This window comes from Mastigoproctus giganteus, chromosome 11, assembly GCF_048544385.1.
Source record: "Mastigoproctus giganteus isolate SK-2022 chromosome 11, ASM4854438v1, whole genome shotgun sequence".
Taxonomy (NCBI): domain Eukaryota; kingdom Metazoa; phylum Arthropoda; class Arachnida; order Uropygi; family Thelyphonidae; genus Mastigoproctus; species Mastigoproctus giganteus.
In genome coordinates this window covers 25,094,962-25,117,645 of record NC_143585.1, presented here as the reverse complement: position 1 = coordinate 25,117,645, position 22,684 = coordinate 25,094,962, and the positions used below count along the sequence as shown (strand labels likewise).

At 33.4% G+C, this 22,684-nt stretch overlaps 1 protein-coding gene across 1 annotated transcript in view; it reads left to right on the top strand.

Annotated features, from left to right (window-relative positions):
• The window catches only part of LOC150077813 (salivary peroxidase/catechol oxidase-like), a 134,156-nt gene extending 132,300 nt beyond the window's left edge, over positions 1–1,856 (top strand). Inside the window, exon 17 of the mRNA XM_090384368.1 lies at positions 1,775–1,856. Within this exon, the coding sequence (XP_090240494.1) occupies positions 1,775–1,856 (82 nt within the window). The remainder of the gene's footprint in view (positions 1–1,774) is intronic.
• The last annotated feature ends 20,828 nt before the right edge of the window (positions 1,857–22,684 follow it).

Sequence of the window (22,684 nt, the reverse complement as noted above, 5' to 3'; positions counted from 1 at the left end):
CCATTGATTACCACTCTGTCATCTCCTACTCAACCATCCCTTTATCCATTGTAGTAACTTACCCTTACTGCTATACCTCTCCAATTTGTACAGTAATCTTCCATGCAAAACAGTATCAAAAGCTTTCCTGAAGTCCAAGTATATGTTATCAAAATAATTTTTGACATTCAGTTCCTTTGTGACCACATCATAGTATCCAATAAAATTGGTCACACAAGACCTCCCTTTAACAAACCCATGCTGTATCTTAACTATTACTGCAGTCTTGTCTAGATGATCCTGCAATGCTTCTTTAACCAGTGACTCCATTATTTTCCTCGGAACACAAGTTAAACGAATAGGTCTATAGTTACTTGTGTAACTATAGATTGGTGTTGCTGGATGGACTACAGCAACCCGATAGTTCTAAAAAAATATATATACGGAGGAATAGCGATTTCAATTACCTGCATTGAGATACTTTCCCTATTTTTTTTTAAAAATCGTTCTCTAATTTATCATCTCAATTTGTGATAACTTTATGCTCATAAATGTTGATATATTGTCACAACAGGCAATTCAAGAGTCTTTCATCCTGAGATTTCTTTCAGTTATTCTTTTATACATAGGTGGACTTATTTCCCTACACTATGCATTGCTCTTGTCAACTTCTGAGCTCACAACAGATGCACACCATCTTATCTGACTTTTTCACGTTTTATTTCATGGTTCGGCTGGCTTCAGTAAGAATTTTACATATCTTCTTCTTTTTTTTTCCAACACTTTGTGAGTTACTGACTCTTGCCTATAAATATTAATATTGAAATAGTGGTAGAAAGTCATATTAGTATTTAATTATAGCAGTATTAAGACACTTTGTACTTATGTATACAAATTTTATAGTTTATCGGTAATAAATATAATATCGGTGTAGACACACCATAGACAACTCAAAGAAAAACTACGATTGCGTGTAAGGAATCATTTCATCTATATCTCATATTGCATTCATTCTTCACAACAAGTTACCAAGTGTTGAACTACCTAGAATAAATAACACTTCACTAATAGAGAAGACTATTGTTACTTATTCTCGGTGGACAGGCAGGGTACCTGGTATTGCAAACTGACAACTCAGTTGTGAAGTTAATCACAATATGAGAGATGCCAAAAAGGTTTATGTGATAATATTTAAATAAACTAAATGCAACTAGGCATAATATTTTAAGTTTAGGATTCTATATATCAGTATAGATAACTTCACAACTGGGTTGTCATATTTGCAATACCAGGGTACCTATCCACCCACCCACTGATGAAAAGCCAACCAGCTTTCAAACGATGCTGTCTGGGTGGTGGTGCCCACCGAGAATAAGTAACAATAGTCTTCTTTATTAGTGAAGCGTTACTTATGCAAGGTAGTGCAACACTTTGTAACTCGTGAAAGATGAGCACGAGATACAGATGAAATGATGCCTTTCACACTACAATCGTAGTTTTTTTTTAAGAGTTGTCTATGGTGTATCTACACTGATATTATAGATATAGAATCCTAAATTCTTAAAATGTTATGCCTAGTTGCATTTAGTTTATATAAATTGGTAATAAATGTAATTAGAAATTAAATAACTTATACAAATTTGCATGCAAAAATGTGAAAACTTTAATTTAATAGAAATGCTCTAATTGTTATTCACATAGGATATTTATTTCAAGGATATGTAAGACCCGAAATATGGAGAAGTTTATATTTTTGGCTTCAACCACATGTTAATGTAAACTTATTTTGTTTCAGCAATCCTCGATTGGACTGTGAAGGACCTGACATTCCTCGGATGGATCTGACTAAATGGCGAGATACAAGCTACAAGAAATAGACAAAGGAAACGGGTACACCTCCTGTAAAACTATCCCCCCCCCCTCCAGAGCATGTACATTAGCATATTTAAACTTCTTTAATGTCTAGTTAACTGTGTGCTGTGCAGGTTGGTTGAGGATTGGCTACAAGTTGTCTTGCTGTTGTAAATATTTGTGCACCGCTATTTATGCTTGAGGGCTTTTGTTACTGTGTAATTGTGTCCAGAGATAACTGTCTTTTTTAAATAGTCACATCGTATTATCGATGTTTAAAGTCTCATGTACCACAAAATATTGTGTCCTGCTCACATTTATTATGTTATGGTATTCTGTATGCTGAATTCTAAGCTATTCGCAAAATGGATAATTTGACAATCAATTTAACAACTGTAAGCTGTTTAGCGCGGATCTTGCAATGAGTCAACATTTGTTCAAGTTCCTCGAAGCTCAAATGGATATTTGTGATATTAAAAAGTCAATCTGGTACCTGACCGTTGTCTTCTGTGACAGTACGTGATATATCTTTTAATGAGAGTTTATATATACTGTATACATTGAAGTTACATAGCAAAATCCAGTAAGAATATTTAAAATTATACAACTACTCTTCTGATTCTAGGTTGCGAACAAAGTGAATGATTTATGTACTATGTTATTTTCAATAATTAGAATAAATTTCCTTTTTCAATCATAACTTAAAAATCATTTTTTAATTTATGATTGTAAAATTTTGGTTGAAAGAAAATTATATGTGAAATTACAATAAAAAAGAATTTTATGATTTTAAAGTCCACCTGAATGGAGAGTAGCAGGGTTGGATCCTAGACCAAATGATATTCCAGACAAGAACCATCCTTCAGCATCCCCAGGACTGCACAATGGTAACAAAGGGCCATGGATGCATTTTTTTTGGGGCACTGTTTCTTTTGTTATAGCTACTTTATAACCATTTAAGAAATGTCAGGGGCCTCTTTCTATGTTGGGGTCTGGGTGTGTTTCACCCAGTGCCCCCTTCCCCCCCACCATTGCAGTAAATCTCACTTTTACTTTCTGATTGGCAACACTTCTTATAGCAGCATTGCTGTGACAATGTGTTCACCATCCTGCCACTCCAGATGTCCTGGGGGCAAATGTCTGGAGAACTGCCATGCACATTTTTACAAATTCCAATTCCATTTATTTTACCTTTGATAAAAAATCTGAAATGATGCAAACCTAAGCAGATAGTATATAGACAAACATGTTTATCATTTGATAATAGTGTGCAGTATTTCTTTCCTATCTTACTGTAAACTTGTCCTCATTGTTTTTTTGATAACTCCATTTTGCTTACCTTAATAGTGGTGTTGAAAGTAGAAACCTTTGTCCATTAGTGAAGTGTGAGATTTGGATTGGCTCAGTTATTTGACCAGCAAACTGGTCTGACTGTACTGAGAGGAAGTCAATTCTTACAAATCATAGGCAAATCAACTTTATTTTTGTGTTAATGTAATATATACACATAGATCCAATGTAGTTAATAAAGTTTCTTAAATATTCATCCCGTTCTGCTACACATTCAAGTCTCATTTGAAGAAAAATACTCGCATTGCATTTGCGATGCGAGTATTTACACAAATGCTACAAAAATATATTTCAGTTTAAAAAAATGTCACTGCATGAGGTAGCAAATCATTTTGAGTAAATTATACATGTTGTTTTGTTTTGTTGACACAACTCATTTTGTTGTTTTTTCCAGAAGGAAAAAAACAACAAAATAAGTTCTGTCATTTCCTGATATCCTCTCCTCTCCCTTCATTAGTTTCATCAGTGGCAAAACTATCATATCTCCAGATCTGCCACAGCTGGGGCACAAATGTGATCAAGGACTTTGCCAGTTAATTTAGTATGGTTGTAAAAGATCATAAGAAAAGGGCAGAATACCAGCATGCTATAAAATACACTCTGTGACAGTGAAATTGCATCACCATGAAGGAACAGGGATACAGAAAGGATATTCAGAGTAATGATAGTCAAGGAGTTGAGGAACACATGATAAAAGTGGTAGACATTAATGTATGTGAACACACTTAATGACACAAAATGATGCTTACAAGGGGAAGATCAATATGATGTATATCCACCATAGTTGCAGATGTACTAAACATCTCGACATTGAGTCATACAGGTGCCAAATAGCTTCCTGCAGTATTTCCCACCACACCTCTTGCACCTAACCAGACATCTATGGTTGCTGCAAGGGGGCTCTGTAGATGGCATCCAATCATGGCCTACATGTGCTTGACAGCTAAGAAATCTGAGTACCTGGCTGGCCAAGACAGTACATCCAAACCACAAAAACATCTAGAGGAAACTCCTGTGGTATGTGCTTGGGCTTTGTCCTGTTGAAAAATGGCATCAGGCACCCCAGTAATCAAGGAGAAAGCAGTGGGTTCTAGAATCTTGGTAACACAGTGGCAAGCAGCCAGACTGCCATTGATGAACACCAATGACTATCAAAAGAGATTGCTTCCCACACCATAAGACCAGCAGGGCATGCAGTATAGCGTTCAATGGCTCTAGGAACATTGCGTTCACCATACGTATGTGAAGTGATCATTAGGTCTCGAGCAGAAGCAGGATTTATTGCTGAAGGCCACTTGACACTATTTTGTATCCCAGGTGGCTGGTGTACAGCACCATTGTAGATGTCGTTGATAATGGGCAGCAGTTGGGGTGGGAGTAATCAAAGCAATGGCTGGAATGCATGGTGGCCCCTTCTGCCAGTCCTAGAGTGTGTGGCACCCAGGTGCTAATTGAAATTTCATCACCCCCTTTAAAAGTTTCTTAATGTGTATGTAAGTTTCAGGTTTTCAGATGCCCCTTGAATGTTGGCATCCGGGTGCAGTGCACCCTTGGGATGGCCTACCTCTGGGTGTGCAGTGGTTTGTATCAATGATGGGGTGACAGCCAGCTGATGTTGCAGCTCACTGGATGGTAGCCAGGGTGGTGGCTGTAGGTGTAGTGCAAACCTGTAGACTATGTTCTGTAACCTTCCATTGTGCAACACAACCCATTCAACGAGCAGTTGTACCTTCTCACAGCCAGTTACCAACATCTGTGCACTGTGGTATGGCTCACATGTTCCACTACATAACAAAGTGACCATTCCTTGAAGGCTGATAATCTACCCTTGAAGGTGCTGAGCTGTTGATATCAGTGTCAAATGTGAGATCTTGGCATTCTCCATAATCTCTATGCACTTTGAAGTCACTCCTTACATGGACCTCTTAACTGCATCACACACTCATTGCTTTGAACTCTGCAATCTCTACATTCATTTTTATATCAGTCAAAGCTTCCTCCCAATTGGTTCAGTATTTTGATCATTTGTATACCTTAGCACAAATCATGCACCTGCTGATTTCCACGTTTCTTTCTGAGTGCTGCAATTTCAATGTCACCAGAAACTTCCATTACTTAAATTCCCCTCCCTCCTCAATATTTTAGTAAGGTCCAAATTTTTTTTGCTTTATTTTTATTCATATTTGTCAACAAACAGTCTTCCAATGTAATTGAAATATGTAAAGAAAGAGCTGATAGGTTACATCATCTTTAAAAGCAAAAGAAATGAAAAGAAAGTATTTGCACATAAAATAAGCAGTTCTTACAGGCTACTTGATCAAGTGGATTTCAGTGGCACAATCAGGACTTCATCTGCTGATAGGAGAAACTCTTCGAAGGGTTTTTCAAACTGTTAAATTTCTAGGCAGAGTTTTCTATAGAAAATTTCTACTTTTTTACTTCAAAGAACATCAAAGCCCTTTGAACATGAACTGCTAGCACGATACTGGATCACCACGGCCTAATTTGTTCTTGAGCTAACTGAAAATATATCGACTGGAGGCAGACAGGAAGCATGTTTGTCGATATATCATCTACTAAAGCATCATTTCACATTGTTTCCAAGATAAAATGAATACCTTCAGAGCAGGAACAATCATGAAATTAAATTGGCTATCCAACAGTCCACTAACGTGAAAGTTGTAAGATTAGATTTTTCTTGAATACAATTTGCAATTCCATATAATTATACTAAACCTCCCCTTCTGTAAAAGATTACGTTAATTCAAATTTCAGGGCAAGTATGCCTTGTTTATTTCAGTGATGATTAAACGGTTCTAAATTTTGAAGTTGTCACCTCTTCTGAAAACCAATTTAATAGCATAACAGCACCCAGTATTATGAAAAGTAGTCTGTTTAAATGTATAAAAACATTTTTGGATTATTGTGTACAACTTTCTGAATGCATATAACAGTAGGGAATTAGCTAAGCCATTTTGTGTTTTTATACAAACCTTGTGTACATATATATATTATATAGTCATTAGTGTCTGCCTTTAAATGAGCTTATTCTTTAGCTAAAACAAAGACATAAAAAGTGCCAATTAACTGTGTACTTCTTGTTACTCTGTGTAAATCTTTGTAGCTAAATACTCAAGGACAGTTTTAGTCCCTGTTGTGATTGCTTGAATGTGATGTGAAGACTCATTCCTGCAAATCGTTCAACAAATGGCTCAAATGACTATCCTAAACTGCTATTTCTTTAAAATATTTGCAGAATAAAGTGAGTTATGTAATTTCTTTTGGAGCAGGACACAATATTAAGGTACAGAATGATCATGGCCGTTGGGCCTTTACAAAAAATTCTGGTACAATGTAATTTACAGTACAAGTGTTTGGTAACAGATAAATGTCATTCTTGTTGAAATAAAGTTAAACACTAAACTTACTTGTTATTTTTATTACAGATCATTTACACATTAGGTGTGGTTTATAATAATCACTAAATGTAGCAGTCAGTGCTTTCATGAATCAATTCTGATTACTTAACTACAATTTATATTGTTTTGATTCACATTAGGTTTTGCCAGAAGATTCAGACAATGGTATTAAGTGCTATATTTGAATAACTATCTCTTATGATAATAAGAGATAGTCATCCTGCTGTGAATTGTTAACCTTCCATTGCTAACATGTCTGACAAGTGCTACTTTTTAAATTTGTAAATAAAATCAGATCCTCCCACATACCTTTGCCCACCAATATTCTCTAACTGGTTATTCAGCATTATCTGTTTTCATTTCGATATACCATGAATTATGAAGCATAAAAGTTTTGTTTGTCATTTAAGAGATGTCAGGCGAGCAAAAGAAGTGTCTACCCTTCTAGGCAACTCCTGTTCTCATGTGGCATCTATGAGCTGTTGTTATGGGAGTTTCTGGCACAAGGGCTGCATGGGCCATATTGTGTCTACCAAAGGTAGAGAGGTTATATGTGTGTGAGATGCCAGAGATTGCATTTTGCCAGCTAAATGCAAACAGCTGACAAAAAATGAAGACATTTAAATTGTCTGCCCAAACACCACATTCATCTTGGTTTCAGTCCCATTTTTGTTTGATATTTTTTAATTGGGTTTAGCAAATCACAATCAATAGTTCACTGCTTTCAATTCAGTAAAAATTTTTTTTTTTATAATTAAAACAAGGGGATCACACAGATTCTATGTGAATGTCCATGTTAAAATTGAGGGTGCGAGTGATAGGTTAAATGTGCCAGATTACCCAATAAGTACATGCCCAGAGACCCCAAAGGTTGATAATCTACCTAGAATTTTATGCAGTTTTTTTCAGCTCACATCAAAGATTCATGCAGTAGTATCTTTAGGCACTGCATCTGTATGGCAGTCTCTTATGATCATCTTTTTCTTGTTGCCCATTCTTCAAATGCTGGAATGGTCAATAGGCACATGTTATAAACAGCATTATTGGGGGGGGGGGAATAAATAGATAAAATGAGCATTCTTGTTATACTGGGGGGAATGAAATGCAGTAATTAATACAATAATCTCTGCACATTCCAACATCTGATTTAACTAGTGTAGCTTGTCTGGTTCATGCACTATTTGCCTGTCAACTTACTTCTACAGTCGGTCCTCGTATAACACGTGTTTACATTACACGAATTCGATCATACACGATTTATAAATAGGGGAACGTTATCTTATATAACACGAACCGAATTCGCTTATGCACGATTCGCCTTTGTGTTTACAAGAAATGGCAGTCGAACGCGGAATCACCCCAAATGAACGCAACACGATAGGAATGAAGAAGATTCTGAAAATGTATTTATGTGATTTATATCAGTGAAGGGGAAACACATTTCACCATAATAACGTGAAAACCAACACAATTCCAGCTATCGGTATAATCGCAAATGCAATTAGATGGAGTTTACTACCAGTTTATAACAGATTCCACTAGCAGAAACGAAACTGGAAATTGTTTTTGTTTTATGGTAGTAACCCCCAGAAATGTGCTTTAGTAAAGTGTGGGGTGTTAATAATGTATCTCGGCCTTTACGGTGTTGTTTATTCAGTTGCTACATGCGCTCAGCTTTGTTTATGTGTATCAAGCGTGCTCCTCGTTTTGTAATTGCGCTTTATTCCCTAAAAATTAGTAAAATACTTAAAAGGTGTGAAAAGGAAGCATCCTGGTGAAGACACTGCATATTCAGAGAGAAAAATAAAAGCAAAACATCGATAAACAGAGGCGGACTGGATCAAAAATTCTTACCCGGGAAAATTTATAGTGGCCTCATACTACGGTTTATGGCCAAAATCACACCGGCCTCCAGCCCACCGGGATTTCCCTGGTAAGGCTTATGGCCAGTCCGCCTCTGTCGATAGAGAAAAAAATATGAACTTGTGAAACGCTTTGAGCGAAATGAAAGACCATGTGATATTGCACGTGCTACAGACCTAAATGAGGCAACGCCGAGAATTACAAAGAATGCGGAGAAAATAAAAACAACTTTCATAGCGGGAACAACTCAAAGTGTAATTAAAATCCATTAGATTAAGACACAAGAATTGGAAGAGATGGAACAGCTGTCATCTGTTTGGATAGAAAATCAAACAAAAAACAAGTTTGCTTACGATAGAAGCAAAAGCATTAGCAATATTTTATTACATAATAGTCGTAATAAAATACGTAAGCATTTTATTACGACTTACCTATTATAATTTATAGGTAAGTATTTTATTACGACTATTTTATTTAATATAATAAATTTTTTACGAATAAAATACGTATTTTATTCGTAAAAAATACTTTTTTAGTATTAAAAATACTTTATTATAATATAATAAATAATAAAAAATATATATTATATTTTTTATTACGTATTTTAATCGTTATAAAATACTTACGTATTTTATAACGATTAAAATTACCCGATTATTTATTGTGTTTGGTAATGTTTTGGTTCCAAATGTGTGTTCAATCTTGGGAGGTCGGCACCTAACCCCACTTTTCCCATAGGGCCTGTTGTTTATATTGCACGAGGGTTTCTAGGAACACAACTATAGTGCTATACGAGGACAGACTGTACTCATGGAAGCTCTAGCCTATGCTGGCTGATGCATATGCAAGTTTGTTTAAATACAGGTTACATGAACATTGTTGCGGGGCTGAGGATGGTTATCTCCAATGTCATGGTGCCAAACAGCACCTAAGAATCTCAATTCTTTGTCGCTGCTTAACAGGGTAAAGTAGCCCAAGATAAATTCCGTCCTATGTGTTACTGCCTATGAGAATGATTAATTCTTGCAATCAGCCACAGATTTCTATAAAAAATTAGTGACCTGTTGCAACAAACACTGCAAGATAATTATTGACAAAGATTATTCAGTTATCTTAAAAAAAAAAAAAAAAAACGATGTAAAAACCAACTGAAATTAGTTTATTTTCAATGTTGTACAGAATGGAATTTTTGGGATTTTTTTTTTTTTAATGAAAAAATTTGGAATTTGCCTAATTTTGAGCAGTCATGAATATATTAAAAATTAATAATATATATTAATTAAATAATAAATAATACAAAATTGCAATTCTATTAAAAATATGGTGTATCGGAAGAAATCATCACAATTGGTTTCCATAATCTCTTCAATGTTTCGTCAACAGTGCAACCCTTTCCACAAATAGCTAATTGCCTCTACTTTTCATGTGACCATAATAAAATCTTTTTTTCTGCAGTTAAAGTTTTGTCCACTTAATTGGCAAAAAAATATTTTAGTGTTTGTAATAAGCAAAAAGGATACGGTCAGTTTTTAAAATAAAACAGAACAAGCTATATTCAGAAATATATTATTATCAGTACTGGAAAAATCACGCAAGGAATAAAAGCTTATACATCAGCAAAAAAAAATAAAAATACCCACTTCATTTTCTTATTTCTTCCTAAAGATTTGTCTAAACCTGGAATAGACGAACTTTTCTTGCAGCAAGCCACATATGTTTATTATACAAGAAATGCATCACATGCCCGGACAGTTTTCTGAAGCTACAGAAATCAACCCAATCTATGCCTGGTGCTACTGTTTTTGCTAACTGCAAAAATGAATTTTATGTTAACTGCTTGTAATATATAAAAGCATAAAACAATTTTATCCATAAAATAAATTTAATATAGGCTAATGAATAAATGTCCGTACAGAATCAATATCAAGTGAGCTCGCCCAACAACCCTGCTTATCTTAACACTACAAGTTGGTCAACAGGAACCATAAGTTCCCATTACATTGAAACAGGAGTTGTAATTTTTAGCAATAAAAGTGGCATTGTATGAATTTTGCTTCATTTCTTATTTTAAAATTGGTTGTATAACATTTTTCATACTAGGAGGCATGCCACTAAAAAGAGCTGCTCACGACATGCATGCAGCAAATAGGCCACCCTTGCTCTAAACCTTTAAATTCATTTGAATTACCCACTTCCACAATATTAGGCAGGGGTTTATTCCAAAATGAATTGCCATTTCAACATACTAAGAAATGGGGTTACACCTCAATGCAAAATTTAAAACAGCCTCATCAATAATGCTTCTCTGAATTGTTTTTCAGTCAACTGTCTGGGGATGTTGTGTCCCTGAAGTGATGGCGATAGCACTAAGACTTGGGCTAAAAGCATCCTTGTAGGGGTTTAATATGCATGTGATGTAAGTAACATTACCAAGCTGGAGTTTTACCACTTGGCTGCTCATTAAGATTCAAACATCTGTTCACAGCTTGAACAAGGTTGCTAACAGGACTGCTGTCCAATGATGGAACCAAATAGTTCCAAAACCTTGAGTTACTAGATAATGAATTCGCCTAATGCATGATGTTATCCAATTAAAAGTGATATTGGTTATTTTAGGTTGGTTATGTGGACACGTAATTTCTAAAGAGCAAGTCCAGGCACTGCACATGGTTGACTGAAAAATAATGCAAAGAGAAGAATTGATGAAGCTATTTTAAAAACTAGCATTTGCACTATACTCACAATACAATCACATCCGTCTGTTTTGGAACTGTATGCCACGAAAAAGTGCTTTATGTACCAAAAGGCACATCTCTGAATGCTACGTGCCATATCACAATGTGACATGCCAGTGCCAAGTTGATATTATTGAAAACATTTGGCAGTCCAAAGTTTGTTGCTGTTTTTTTTGGTTTTTAGGAGCATTAGCATAAGGCCATATTGCTCCGGGATATGCGGTGGTCATTCCCTGACCTTTCCGCATCCTCCATATTTGGTGGTGATGGGCTCGAACCCCAGTCTAATCAAGAAGCGTGTGCTACGCACTGCTGCTCCTTCCCACCTGGCTACGGAGCAGTCCAAAGTGTGATATATAGAAATATTTGGGCTTTTATGGTAATAATACAAAACTTCTGGCTACCTACTTTTCCACTGTAAGCCAAAGTTTGTAGTTTTATTTGACTAGCCAGCCTTTATAAGTTCATGATACCAAGGAAGGATACCAACCATCACATGCTGACATACCCCCCACATCAAATAGCATAATTTATAGATTATGCTGTGTTCTTTACCAGAAAATTTTAAAAAAGAAATATAACAATTATTCCAAAAGCAATGCCTGTTGGCCCTTCAATCAAATATATATATATTTTTTGGATGAAATTGTGTACACTGAATGGTTGTTTCTTGATACAAAAAACTCTTCTCAGTTCACAACTTCACATAATTTCCTTTTATTCAATTCATCTGTACTTATCTTTATGGGTCACTTTGCTCTTTGTGACCAGGCTGAAAATCCAGAATAACATAAAGGAGGAAGACCTTATTTCTTCCACACTTTAGTCTTTTGTTATAATGCATATTAAGCTAAAAAAAAAAAAAAAACAAAGAACTATTACTGGCATTTAGATTGATTAAACAATATGGCAAAAAGATAACTGATTTCAGCAGTGTCTGAAGGCTGAAAGCAATGAAAAGATGATTCTCAAGTAAACAAAATTTTACAGTCAGGGAGATTGTTCAACAACACAATGTGGAAACAGTCATCAAATATTTGGGATTTCACAAAGCAAGAACTGCATGGATTCCTCATATCACTTGATATTTCTAACAAACTGGATTCAGCATTGGGTTGAATGATGAAACAAATGTGTTTAAACTAAGAGGAACTTATCTTGTAGATTAGAATGTAAAACAGGAAACTGTTATAAACGCACAGAAAATCTGAAAAAGGATCTATTATTTCTAAAGAAATAATAGATCCTTTTTCAGATTTTTCCTTTTCTAAAGAAATAATAGATATTTGGTTCAAATTTACTTTCAGTACAACTTACAAAAATCTTTTTACGTGTCATCTAATAACAGTTAGCTAGTACATCAAAAAATGTTATCTGAATAAAAAATAGTTGTTAATACTGAGCAGAAAAGTAAAAACTTTGAATACAGGCAACTCTTGGTTTATGAATGAGTTCCGTTCAAAGATGTTCATTATGTGTATCTTGCATTCCTGAGTTTTTATGATACATATTGTGTACAGTAGCAGCCATTTTAAAGCATTAAAACCATGTACTAAACATCGAATGGTCTATACAATATGTTTTATTATAATGTATGTATGCATCATGGTTTATCGTATATGATACGTAACATAAAATAAGAAAATAATAAAAAAACAAGATATCATACTCATTAATTTTAATTAAAAATAAAGAGTTACAAAATAGAAATAAAGAAAATGAGTACAGTACTAACATAATATATGTACTGTACATATGTATTCAACTTTTACTCATCAATATCTTCATCAGAGTTCAATATTTTCCACACTAGGTGCAGATGAGGTAGATGGACGGGCATCTACCTAATGAAAAAAGAGCTGGGTTTTCCAGTTTTTAAAATGTTTTTTTATAGAAGATTGCGGTTTTTTTTTTCTTCAAAAATTTCATTGTAGCATGCTAGACAGTCATAAATGCCTCTTTTCACTTTTGCAATTCTTTCCATATTTGCATCTTCTTCAAAGACTGCCAATCCCTCAGAAACTGATTTAAGCTGCAGCCATTTTCTTCCACGAGAAAACATTCTAAGTAGCTTGGCATGTAAACCAACACGTTTTTACTGGCTAGATTACATTTATTCACCAAGAACAGTTCAGTATAATTATCATATAATAATTTTCTGATAATTATTGTAATAAATACATTTTTAAAAATGTTTATTTGTGTTCATTATATGTTTCGCATTTCGTTTTATAGGGAACTATCTATTGGCGACTTTATAAGAAATTTTGAATGAATTGTGATGTTCCTTTGTTATAGCGAATGTTCGTAAACCAGAGTTGCCTGTATTCAGTTAACCTCCTAAATAGGCTGCTTCTCGACTTGGATTAAGTTCTAGTATACTGGTTAACTAATGACTGATACTTTTAAACCTTTAATTTAGATAATACACATAATTGAAACAAAATAAGATGTTGAAGAAAATGAAGAATATTCAGAATAATATGAAAATAGTGAAGTATGGTGTTGTGATAAACTGACAAATTATTCTTCTTCAAAAGTCAACAGAAATATTTACCAATGTATTTTATTATGCAGGTCAACATATTTAACCATTTCAACACATTTATACACAGAATATGGTGTCTTCACTCTTACAACAAGTGCAATTTTGGTGATAGTTTAAATATTACAAATGGCCTTTTTTTTTTTTTTTAATTTTGGCTCATTAGGGTTACAATATTGGAAAACATCTCGACAATGAAACAAAATTTTATTGCTTCAATTATAGAAAAAGGATTATACAAGTAATAGGCAATATATCTTTTTGGTGATCAAAGGAGGAAGAGAGTTCTATTATTTAAAGATTATTTACATCCATTCAAAATACTTAAATGAACCAACTCATTATATAACAGCTGTGACCAAAGAATGAGTTGTGTGTTAAAATTTGTTTTAACACAGTTGCAAAATTATAGCTGCAGAAAATCTAGCTGAATGAAAACAGAGGCATTCCTTTAATACAGGGGTTGACAACTTGTGCCATGCAAGGTAAAGGTGGCAATTATTCGAATAAGATACTGTTTTGAGACACAAAAGGTTATCTGAATTATAACTTCATCTTAAAATAATGCTTCTTAAATACAGTTCTTAAGTTTTTGTTTATTCTGTGGCTTACTTTTTATAAAATGATTATTATTTTTTTTATTACAGAACTTTTGAATTTTAAAAGTTATTAGCGAGGTTACTAAAGACTATTTAACTGGGGATCAGACCCATTTCTCAATTCATGGTATAACCTATTAGTAGTGAGCCAGCTACGTGGCTACTGAGCATATGAAAATGAGTGGTCGATATAGAACCAAACCAACCATATTGGATAAATTATATGCTGAAATCTTACCCCAATGGTAGGCAAAGCAACCACATTGTGTCCCCCCCCCACGACAAGTGAAGCATCACAGACACTAAACAGGTGAATACAGGGACCTGCAGTTTAAACAATAATTATAAATCAATTTATTCTGAAGTGGATAGGGTGAACAGAAGGTGTGACAGTTTTAGAAATTTTAACTGGCTGAGAAGCATTATTAAGTAGAGTTACATGGGCAAAATTTAAGTTATAAAGGTGGATGATGTAACTGATCTGCGCATTATAGCTCAGCTGAGAGCTTAGGAGGTGGGGATGTTGCTGGGCTAACAATCTGTTTATACCAGGTTTCCTTAATTTTTGTTTTGGGCAAATGGAACACTGTATATAGAAATGGCCATACAGAATCAGCATTATATCAGATAACAAAAACCATGGCCATTAGGCACCGTGCCTATGGCCTAAAAAGTTTTTAGAACCTACGAAAAAACAGGAACTCAAAACACAATTCAAATAGAATTCAACAATTTTATTCCAACAATAAAATTCTACAAACTATTTTTTAAACAGAGATTTCCAAGATAAGTTATTTCTTTGGCTTTTTCTCTTTAATAAATGATTAATATCATCAAACTGCATATTTGAATAATTTAGCGCTGGATGTGTTGTGGAAATACCTTCAAAACCAAATTTATAGGAATGATTTTGAATTTTTTAAAAACAAAAAAATTAGACTTAATGCAAGGGCCTTTTAATACATTGATATAATGTAGTGAAGCCTTGGAATGAAGAGTACCCAGGGGCTAAAAACAACAAGAGACAACACTGCCAAAAACTGTAAACATGAAAGTATGACTGACACAAGAAAAAAATTTGGGGTAATAAATATCCAATTAAAAGTAAGATAAAAGATGGTATGGCCATTTTTTTTTTTTGGTAGTTGTTGGCGCATAAGCTTCTGTGGCCATAATGCACCTCCCAAGGTTTTTGCAGTACTTTGATCCAAGCCCGAGGCGGGAATCGAACCCGCAACCTTTGGGTTGCCAGGCTGGTATGGACATGAGATGTAAACTGGCTATACAGATATCTGAAACCAAAATGAATGGTAACAGGCTCAGATGCAGACCAAAAGGAGTATGGATTGATTGCATCAAGCTTACTCTGACTAGGATTAAAAATATAATATTCACATCTGGATAAATCTAGTGTACTGCCTTTGAATTGTTGTCAACCCTTGCTTTAATATATAGTTCAATGAATGTAACCAAATATTACACAATAAACACTTTACAAGAAGCTGGTTTCGTTACTATTTTCACTTTATAAAAGGTAGCACTATTGTATTCGCCATGTGATGCACATACTTGATAATGTTAAAAGTACTGATGACAAAGACAAGAATTAAAATTTTAACCTACAAGCTTCAGTCAATACTAATGTCAATTTTGCAAATATGAAATGAAAGCCGAACAAATTTATGCACAGCACATCAATTTCATCATAATTCAATCCTGTGAACAATATATAAATATTTCGAATACATTTCCAATTCGAGTACAATTAGGGTAACATACTTTAGGAGTTTATTTCAGCGATTAAATTTAAAAAAGATCAGATAAGTACTATTTGAGCAATATTTAGTTTCAGCTACATCAACTATTAATAAATAAAGTACACTACTCTTATATAAAGATGCAAAAATTGAAAATTTAAATGTATACATACATACAGTAACCTTTCACTCTCACTTCTTTTAAAATTTAAAGTTTCAGTGTAAAAACTTTTGTTAATAACTGTATTTAGTATCAGCCAATGACAAATAGGGATGGTAGTTATCTCCATAATTTTTCAGGCTTCTCCTGTACAAAAAGAATAATTGAGTCCCACCAAACAAAATTACATTTTGACAGTAAGAAAATTTCTCAAAGTGTAGTGTAAGCTTACCCATCCAGGAAAAATTATTTGGATTCTTTCAGAATTCACAATTTGTCATTCAAAGTGGCCCAACATGAAGAAATGATCAAACACTTATCCTATAAGGATTGCAGAGGTATTTCAATGCAGTACTTGAAATAAAATTTACACACACAAAAGTTTCTTTGTGATTGAAATCAAACGCAGGCAACATACAAATTTTGTACCCGTTACCAAATGCAGGTAACAAGTATAAAATTTACATACACAAAAAAAAAAAAAAAAAAGTCATACACAAGACCCATCATGATCAAGATCAAATGCAAGTAACAGGTACAAATTCTGATTTAATTTCATCTACTGCACTGGTATACCCCTGTAATCCTACAGTACTGGTCTGCATAGAGCAAAGCTTGATTCTAGCACTAAAGGCAAACATCGCAGCTATGTTTTTAAACGACCTCTTACTTCTGAATACTGCATACGTTTGCTAATAGGGACCACCTTCCAACCAATGAGAAGCTGGTAAGCTTCAAAACAGCTGTCCTGGCTTGATCTTTCAGATTATTAAATATATGTCAGATTCACTTATTCAGGTAATGGTATACAATTTAAAAAGATATTAGCAACTTAGGCTTAACTGTGGATAATGGTATTTGTCTCTAAGCTGAATGTAAGCCAAAGTGGCTTACTGTTGAGGACTCTATGCTTGGTCTTCAGTGAAAGCAGAAAGTCTCTCACTGTACAAAACTGAATACAGGTTTTGATTTAATCAGAAACCTAGCAGAGAATACCACTCACTTCTATTTTAAATGTCCTGCCTTACAGTAATGTTTTGCAGGAAAGGACCCCTCCACATTTGTAATATTACACAACACCCTCATATCAATGTTTATATGAAACTGTATTTCCAGTTTTCATGCTCATGGTTAATAGGAAAACATTCATGGAAATGTTGTTGTTATTATTATTATAATACATAGTGGTCACATGAGCAAGATTTGGTACAGGATATATAAAGCTTCTAAAAATGGATGGATGGAATGAAAAATTTTTAAATAATCACTTGAATTATGACCATGATACGATGCTTATGGTACTGTATCTTCAGCAATTAAGAAAAAATGAGAAATATTCATACACAGTCACTATATCAATGTTAAATAAGTGTTTAATTTAAGAAAGATTTAATAAAGACACTTTTCCATGTGAAGTATTTTAATTAGTTTGCTGGTATGCAAAAGATAAATGGTACAATTAGCCCCCAAACAATCCCCATAACTAAATAAAGTTTAGCAAGTTTTGGATTTCTTTATTGAAATCAGTTTTCAGGCCTGGATTTTTGGGTTCTCTAAAATTACGTACAAAGGCAAGTTAACAAAAGTTGACAATATTCAACATGAACACAATCTTCTAGTTAATACAGTTTTAAATTACAGAATAAATTTACATTATGGGTTAACTTTCTTAAAGTTCTAAAAGCAGGGTGGTTCCCCCTCCAAGAGGATTAAAAACCTGATCCTGGGTATTTACATGGAGTACTACTAAGGAAGAAAGATTTATTAAAGACACTTTTTCCACGTGAAGTATTTAAATTAATTACTGGATTTAAATCACCAGCATTCTATATTTAGGATTTAAATATCAAAATCACCATTAGGCCTGGATTTTTAGATTCTATAAAATGTGTACAAAAGAGAAGTTAACAACAGTTGAAAATACATGACATGAACACAATTTTATAGTCAACAGAATTTTAAATTAAACTGTGTCACTAAACATATCAACTCTACTAAATAGGATGTACAGAGGCTTATTCAATTTAATACAACATGTTATGTTAGTTAGATATAAAATTGTTTAAATAGATTTAAAACACAGTATATAACAACACAAGGTTTTAATTCAAAACTGACATGTGAAAGTATGGAACTTGCTTAAATGACTTTATGGAATAATAATTAATTATTCTAGTAAGGAGTTAAAAACCATGAAGTTAGAAATAAATCAAATCAGTGCCTCTACTTACAGGGGATAAGCTCTAAATTTGACCGTAGGAGATCAAATAGCACTACTGAAGAGACCAAATTGTACCACACTGCTGTACAATTTGGTCCACCAAATGAAGTCACCTTTCAAGAAATAATCAGACAAGTTTCCAACCATAGTTGCAACTTTAGCAGTTAAGCAATCTTCCGTTAACCAGTTAGCTTGTTATTTATTAATGTTTATCTGTTATTTTGCCCTGGTTTGTAGGTTTAAATTTTTTAACATTTATTTCTGTTTTAGGCTACATTATTACTGGTCCCAAGGTTTGGTATAATAAGGTTTGTATTAATTTTATGTATAGAGTCACAGGTTTACAAGTACATTCAATTTTGTTTAAGTTTCTTTATCAGTTCTGCTAGTTTATGTTTTGTTTTTCAGGAGTTAAAGGGTACTGCAATCACACTGGTTTAAGAGTATCTCAACGTGGGTATTCAAGGGACATCATTCTTACCCTCTACCTGCTCTTGTTTCCATTGGCTGGTTTGCTGGTCAATATTATCGGGTTCCAGAGCATTTTAAGCACTTACACTTCCAGTATTTCCCTAAGTAGAGTTCACTGTGTTGCAAGTCTGGTGTTTCACTGTCAGGCTTTAGAACCTCTCCCCCCATTAAGTACATGCATTGATTTGATTTATTTTTAACTTAATGGTTTGTAACTCCTTATTAGAAGGATTAATCATTATTTCTATAAAGACATTTAAACAACTTAAATGTCAGTTTCTCATTAAAATTGTGTGTTGTTATATAATGTGTATTAAGTTTAAGTCCAGTTAAATAATTTCCCAATTAGTATAATATATTTATTATACTGAATCTCTGTACATCCTTATCTAGTAGAGTAGATATGTTTAATGATTAAGGATAACCCAGAATTAAATTTAAAACTCTATTCACTATGAAATTGTAATCAAGTCATGAATTATCAATTGTTGTTAGCCTCTCTTTGTACACAATTTTATAGAACCTAAAAATTCAGGCCTGATGATGATGATGATGATTTTGATGCTGAAAGCCAACTTTATTTAGTTAGGATTCTTTGGGATCTAACTATACCAATTTTCCTTTGCATACCAATATATAATCAAAATACTTCATGTGGACAGTGTCTGTAAATAAATCTTCTTTACTCAGTAGTACTCCATAATATCCTTCCAGCTTAACATGTTCCCTGCTTCATTAAGCAGATACACAGCATCAGATTTTTAATCCACTTGGAGGAGAAACCACCCTACTTTTAGAACATTTTCTACTGATTTGAAAGAAGAAAAACTGGATACTTTTGTCTAGCAACCTTTACTGGAGGCCAAATATTTCAGTCACAGTGAGAAGAAAGACAAAATGCCATTGCCTTCACTTCAGATTGACTCAATTCTGTTGTTTTCAAAGAGGTAGTCCAAAAAGTCAGCAGCAAAAGCATTAAGAATGTTTAGTTTAGTTATAGAAAGTCATTTTTTTCATTAAAAAAAATAACTAATGCTATTATGAGCATAATTTTTTTTTTTCATATTTCATTTTATGGGCTGAAGGAGAGGGCTAAAGATACCAGGTAGCTGAGTGCATATTATTTTTATATTACATATAATTTTTAAATTGCATAAAAAATTCACTTTGGTTATTTTATTTTATTTTTTTTTGTAAGTAGCTACTGGTTCACCTTTAAATTCATTCAAACTACCCACTTTCACAAAACCTGGTGAAAGTTTATTCCAACAATCAATTACTTTAGCTGAAAGCAAATTTTTGCTCATTTATTCTGCAGCCATCCTGTTCCAATTTGAATTTACATCTCCTCAAATGCCATATCAGAAACAGTAAGGTTGCCACCAGCATTTAGTTTATCTAACATTCAAAGCCATGAACACCTCAATCAGATTTCCTTGCAGATGCAGTTTTCAGAACTCAAAATCTTTCTTGGTAAGAGTACCTTTCCCTGCTATTGACTAATTTTGTTGCTCTTCTCAGCACCCACAGATTCACATCATTATTAAAAAGGTTTCAAAACACAGTGCCCAAGATTCGGCCTAAACAATTGCCTTATGTGATGGAGTAATCACCTCTTTTTCTCCTGCTGACAAAATTCCTGTATATCATTGCCAGAACCCCATGAGCTGTCCTAGCAGCCTGCCTGCACTGCTCGAGAGATTCATGTGAGACTGTATTGTATCCTTACGGTTCAGGTAGTATTATTAATTGGTAAGATATTAAAAAACAGAGAAATATTCATAAATGGTTAGGAGACTAAATTTGGTAGAAAGTTGCTATTTTCATGTGCTCACAAACATTATGAAAAAGCTGATGCCTTCAACTAACAGGGTTAAAAAATAATAATAATAAAAAGCAGGAAAACAAAAAAAACTTTCCAGTGCTAAGTGTTTTTACAGCTGCCTCTCTTGATGCCAAGCACAGGTAATCTGTATTTTCTAGAAAATGTTGTTCTTATCTCTCCCATCAAGCAAACAACTCTTGTTAATAGGAAGGTGTTCATGGCACTTTCTAGAAATCGTTACCTAAGGATCACTCTTTCTCTGCTTCTTAAACCTATAAGAGTTGTTTATATTTGGAAAGAAGTTTTTAGCATTAAAGTTATTGAACTATCAATAAATACAAAAAATGGTCAAAATGGACCTGAAAAGAACATCTGATGTGCATAATATTCAATAAAATAATAGCATTACACTTAATATTAAACAGTTTTGTTTAACATTAGTGTTTATGAAACATCAATATTTCAAAGGAAAAAAAGGTTCAAAATCAGCAGCTTAGTTTTAGGAGGGCTTATATTGTTAAATTATCCTTAGTATTTCAATTATAACCAACAATGATTCACTTTTCTCTAATAGTTTTAAATTCAGTGCATAAATTAACAATAAATTAAATATTTTATTAATTACTAGCAAAACCAGCAAACAATTACTAGAAAAAAATGGGGAAGGAGGCCATAAGAAAAGTGTTCATACTTCCAGAAATGCTTACCCCATTTGAGAATTTGGAAAATAAATTACTGGCAATCACTTTCAAGATCACTAGCATCAATAAATAACTTCACATGGACACTGTGTTGCCTAGCCTCCAATACATATTTATATTTACCTCAAAACAACATATCAAGTAAGTAAACTATTCTTCCTACTAAGCAGAGTATTTATTTCTTATACATTTTAAGATATACACATATTATAAGGGGTTAGCTGCCCTTTCAGTTGAACTATTAAGCTGACTAATTTTCAACAGAAAAAGTTAGTCTTGATTCAACAGTCTTACAAAACTTCATACTACTTGATCCATTTTTATGGAAGCTATCTTCCTTATCTGTTCCCTCCCACTCATTTCACCCCTAAACAACATGAACGTGTGGACAACATGTTTTTATAACATTTTTATGAAAAACAAGAAGAAAGATAATGAAAATTTCCATTTTCATGACTCGAACCTTGAAGACTTACACAAATCTGAAGTGCTTTTCAGGTGCTTGATAATTAAAAAAAAAAAAAAAATTGTTTGGGATTTTCCCACTTTAAATATTTCAATGTGTAAAAACATGTGGATAAAATAACTTTCCATGAAATCAGAATCCATAAATAGCAGAATTAGAAATAAACCTATACTATAAAGGTATAGGTTTATTTCTTTTCAAATTCAGCTTTTCAAAAATTTAAATGTTAGAAATTAACATTTCTGAATAACAAATACCCTGTAAGGTGGGAAAAAAAAATAAATAAATAAAAGTGCCATAACAACCGGTCCCAAAACAATATGATCTTATGAAATAGCCCTGGTAGTGAAAGAAAATGAAATGGAATTAAAAAAAAAAAAAAAAGAAAAAAAAAGCCATATAAAGATAAAATACATAAAATACCATGTAACAGATTAGCTACTTGAAGTTAATTAGCTAATAAAAACATACTGTTATCTTTCCTTTTAAGGTGACTTATAGATGAAAATCTGAAACCTTACATATCAAAAAGGTTGAAAATAATTGGTCTGGCCCAACATAAATATGCCATAAGTTCAGAATTGATCTTAAACCCAATGAACTAATTTGTAACATTTCACCTTATTCTTATTACATGCAGAATTCATAAAATATAAAGTAGATTTCTTAAAATCTATAAATAAATCAAGCTCACTAAATATACTTTGCTAAAATGCCAAATATATACATGTATACAAGTAAT